The 5,151-nt window shown below is 45.8% G+C and overlaps 1 protein-coding gene across 1 annotated transcript; it reads left to right on the top strand.

The window, feature by feature from the left end:
• Nucleotides 1–536: 536 nt before the first annotated feature.
• Nucleotides 537–4,511, top strand: LOC308635530 (olfactory receptor 1L4-like; the record flags this gene model as incomplete). The annotated part of the gene is made up of 2 exons (XM_081269946.1): nt 537–630; nt 3,543–4,511. Exon 2 carries the CDS (start codon nt 3,567–3,569, stop codon nt 4,509–4,511), a length of 945 nt encoding a protein of 314 aa, XP_081126072.1. The 5' UTR covers nt 537–630; nt 3,543–3,566.
• Between the last annotated feature and the right edge of the window lie 640 nt (nt 4,512–5,151).

The raw sequence follows: 5,151 nt of genomic DNA, 5'->3' as shown, positions 1-5,151 counted from the left end.
TAGTGGGGAAGAGGAGCATCACGGCAGAAGAAGTCACTTTAGTGTCAGCAAAGGAGGGCCGAGTTCCAATGAGAGTTACAAGAGACCGAGGAGAGAGGCACATGTGGGGGCTGCAGAGTCCAGAAAGGGCACGGGGCTTCTGGGAGGAAGCGGAACCAGAGTTGGATATTGGAATAGAGTAGAAAAAACATTCCAGATAGGGTAGAGAGGGCAGGGGAGGCGTGTGAGAAAGCTGTAAGAGGTAGCAAAAAGGCCAGCCTGGCTGGGGTCAGGGGAAGCAGCATCCTATGGAAGCAGTTGGGGGGGAAGACTGGAGAGAATATCAGGAGCGATGTTGGAAGGCCTTGGACACCAGGGTGAGAAGTCTGCACAGATTCCAACAGGCAGCAAAGAGTCTGTCTGGGCAGTAAGCTGAGTGGGAAGAGCATGGCTCAGGAATTCCCTGCAATTCTGTCTCTCTGCTTCTCTCTACATAGTACCGTTGTCACAGCCCACAGGAAACACACTGAAGCCTCTGGGCTAAGATGGATGATCACACACCTGTCCCCAAGACTGGGGACCTCTGGCCAGGAGAGAGATGAGCCCACAGACTCTGCAGAAGAGATTGAGGTCTGGCATGCTGCCCTTCAGGTGAGAGAACCCAATGTTTCTCTGCTATCCTCTTACCATGAGTCCTGTCTTCCTCGCACCCCATTCTCCATCCACTCTGCATTAAGTATTAAGGAGGAAGAAGCCACATTTTAGCTCCAACTCTCCCACACACAAAAAAATTATCTTCCTTTGCTTTCACATTCTCTCTCCCCAACCTGCCCTCCCCTTCCCATTCCCCAAGTGATCTTGTATTCATTCTTCCAAAATTAATTTGATCCTCACCCCTTCTGTGGGATCTTCCCTATATCAGCCAGGCAGAGGAAATCACCCTCACTTTGTTCATACAGTTAAAGTAGTGCTTATCCCATTGTGCACAGCTGGAGGTCAAGGACAATGGCTGCCTTACCTCTGTAGCCCCAGAGCCCACAATGCCTTCCCCCAGCAAGCACTCAATAAATAGGCATGAATGGTGAGCTTGAGCCATTTTATTGACCCAGGGAACTCCACACAGATCAACCCCAGCTTGAACACCGTGCCCAATTCCTGCTGAGAAAACATTGACAAAGCAAAGAGTGAATGAAAAAGGACCGGAAATAAGATCTTGTAAGAAAGGATCTAAGGCTCCAGTGATCTTCAGGTTGAAGAAAACATCTGTAGGTCCAGAATAGATCCCCTTGATAGCTATATACAAACAAATAAAACAAAACAAACAAATCCAAAAAACAAAAAATGCAGAGAAAGTAGATTTGGCACGTGTTGTCCCTAGAGGCCAAAATTGGTGTCATTTCTTGCAGAAAATTAAGTTTTTTAGTTGAGATTAAGAAAAACAACTAAATAACTATATCCCTCCAGTACTGGACTGAACCATTTCAAGAAGCCATAGAAAAAAGCCAGTGGATTTCTATATAGGGGAAAAGGAACCAAGATCTATCAGCATCCATTCTCTGCTACTCCTTGTACATACATTACCTCACTCAATCTTGACATCAGCCATGTAAAGCAGGAATCAATATCCTCATTTCTTAGATGAGATGACTGGAGATTAAATGAAGGAGGATCCATGTTTACACAGCAGTCAGGATCAAAGTCCATGTGGCTGTGACTTCACAGCCAATGCTCTTTCTACTGCATCACACAGCTGCCTGAGGAGGGGTTGGGAAGTGAAGGTCAAGGTCAAGGGTAAAGGAGAATAGTGCACTAAAAAAAATGGATAGATTTGAGGGGTGCCAAAGTCCAGCTCTCCCATGCTCCTATTCTGTGATGGGCCAATGAGTAAGGCTTGCAGAAACTAAGAGGGTGATTTCTCTGGGACGGCTAACGGGTGACAATGACAGAGAAGCAGAAAAATGAAAGCAGGATACATCCTCTCTTCTTTACCCTCCCTTCATTTCTGTTTTTCACTCACTGCTCTTCAAAAAAACTTAATTCAACAAATAATTTCGGATGCATTTTGTATACAGTTCACTGGACAAGGCAGGGCGATGCAGTTTCTTCTTGAGAGGAGTCTTTTTGTCAGGCACTGACTTGGTCCATTCTCTGGGATCTCATCAAAGCCTGACCAGTTTTCCTGGCAAAGGGTGGGCAGATTAGCTTAGTAGCAGGACTCTTGTAAAGACCTTGGAACAACAAGAGATTGTGGTGTTTTAAGGAAGAAATTGAATAGGAGACAAAATGAGTGCATTATTTCTGGAATCACTGGAGTCGTTGGCTATGTGAGAAATGTAATAGTTTTATGTACAATCAATTTTACACACTGAGATAAGAGCAAGAATAAGCTTTGCCCAGGGTCTCAGTGTCATAATGTGGATGCTTTACTCTTTCTAGTCCATGTCTTCTCTACCAACAATTCCACACAGTCTCTTCCCACTCTCAGGAGTACCCTCTCCTCCTACACCAGAGCATGTCTATTTCATGAACTCCTATTCATTCTTCAGGGCCTGATTCAAGTTCCACCCCCTTTGTTTAATTCTTCCCAAGCTCCTCCAGGAAAAATAATTTACTCCAATGTGGTTCATGAAATTAGAAACATACTAAGATACTCTGCATGTTGCTCCAGATCTAACTGAGGGTAGAAGCTGAGACTCTTCTATCTTGCAGTCTCCCACAGTATCCTATACGGGGGTCAACAAATCATGTCTGACTGGGAAAGTCCAGTCTTCCACCTGTTTTGTAAATAAAGTTTTATGGCAACATGGCCATGGCCATACATTTACTTATTGTGGGCCACTGCTTTTGCACCACAAAATCAGAGTGATGTGGTTACAACAGAAACTGTATGGCCCACAAGCCTAAAGTATTTACTACATGATACATTACAGAAAAAAAATGATTGATTTGTGAATTAGCACATAATGAGTGGTGAAAATGAATGGCAAATGCAGTAAGGTGTCTGGTGAAGAGATTTAGATTAGTATTTAGATGGCCTGGGTCCTGACTCTTTGACTAAATAGGTGATGATGATGATAATGAGGATGATGATGATGATGATAAACTAATGATGAGTAGACAGATAAAAGTTATACAACTTATTATGTGTCAGGCAGTGTGCTAACAATTTTAAATTTACTATTCACTTTATCCTCATTACCAAGTCCAAGGATAGAAATTAGTATTTTCCTCATTAAAGAAGAAGGAACCGAGGCTCAGAGAAGACATACTACTTTATTAGTAAAGTGAAGACTCAAAATCAGGTATGACAACAAAACTTGAGACTTCCAATCAGTACCTTAGAACACCCTTGTGAAATGTGGTTTCTTCATAAAATTAGGATCGTTCAGTGAGCAATGTGGTTTTCAATCTGTTTTAGCAAGCAAAAATCTAAATTATCAAAATTTTTGTAAACACTCTGTGTTTGGGATGTGTATAAAAATTTACATATGGAACCTCAACATACAGGAAGTCCCCCTGGGGTTCCTCAGAACTTAGACCTGCTGTCTCTTCTCACTTCTCAGCATTCCCACCTGGCCAGGTACTCCATGGCTCTGGTCAACCTCACATCCGGCCCCGAGTTCCTCCTCCTTGGCCTGATGGATGACACAGTTGCCCATCCAGTGTTGTTCCTGCTCTTCCTCAGCATCTATCTGTTCAACGCCATGGGAAACCTGAGCATGGTGGTACTGGTGAGGACCGATGGGGCTCTGTGCTCCCCTATGTATTACTTCTTGGGTCACCTGAGCTTTGTGGATGCCTGCTTTACCACGGTCACGGTCCCCCGACTGCTGGTCAGCCTGCTCTACCCAGCTCAGGCCATATCCTTCCAAGCATGCTTTGCCCAGATGTACTTCTTTGTGGCTCTGGGCATCACCGAGAGCTACCTCCTGGCGGCCATGTCCTATGACCGCGCGGTGGCGGTCTGCCGGCCACTGCACTACACCGCGGTCATGACACCCTGGCGTTGCAGGGCGCTGGTGGGTGCGTCCTGGGCGGTGGCTCACCTGCACTCCCTTCTCCACACCCTGCTCATCTCGGCGCTCTCCTACCCCCACTCTGCCCCCGTGCGTCACTTTTTTTGTGACATGACGGTGATGCTGAGCTTGGCGACCTCGGACACGTCCACCGCAGAGACTGCCATCTTCTCCGAGGGCCTGGCAGTGGTGCTGACCCCACTGATTCTCGTGTCGCTTTCCTATGCGCACATCCTTGACGCGGTGCTTCGAGTGCGGTCGGCAGGAGGCAGTCGCCGTGCCTTCTCCACCTGCGGGGCCCACCTGGTGGTGGTGTCGCTTTTCTTTGGCTCTGTCCTGTCGGTATATTTCCGACCTTCATCTGCCTACTCCTCGCGTTACGACCGCCTGGCCAGCGTGGTGTATGCAGTGGTCACACCGACCTTGAACCCGTTCATCTACAGCCTTCGCAACAAGGAGGTCAAAGGCGCTCTAAAAAGGGGGCTCAGATGCCGAGCTGCACCCCAAGATGTGTAAGGACAGGTCTGGGTTCACCAGCACTTTAGTAAAAATACCCAAATCTAAGTTTCTCAATTTTGATCCTATGACATCTTATTTTTTGTTAAAAAAAAAATTAGACGAAGTAAATATGACATGTTGATTATAGTGGTGAGTACATAGCAGTAAGTCCAATCCATTCAGTGTTGCCTGAGTGCTTGAACTAGACTTGACTTTAAAAAAACTGGGGGCAACAATCAAGGTAAGGCAAGGAAACTTTACCTGTTGGTGGAAAAGGGAAAGAAGAGTGTGACACAGCAAAGAGGGGTGGAGAGGAATGTTGGGAAGCAGGGGAGGTCTGAGGAGTTTTTTCCACATTTTTTTTTTTGTTGGTGCATTAGAGTTGTACATAACCTCGGGGTTTATTTTTACTTTTTCATACATGCTCACAATATAACAATGTAATTTGGTCAATATCACCCCCAGCATTTCTCCCCTCCCTCCTCACCTCCCATCCCCTAGCCCCTTTTCTTTATTGATCTCCCTTTGATTTCCATGAGATTCCCACTCCATTCTCTCTCTCTCTCTCTCTCTCTCTCTCTCTCTCTCTCTCTCTCTCTCTCTCTTTGCTTTTTCCTCTCTAACTTCCACAAATGAGAGAAAACAGAGGACCCTTGAC

Source organism: Spermophilus citellus (assembly GCF_964194105.1).
Source record: "Spermophilus citellus genome assembly, chromosome: 17".
NCBI lineage: Eukaryota > Metazoa > Chordata > Mammalia > Rodentia > Sciuridae > Spermophilus > Spermophilus citellus.
Note: the sequence above shows the minus strand (reverse complement) of the source record. Positions and strands in the feature narration are given on the sequence as shown.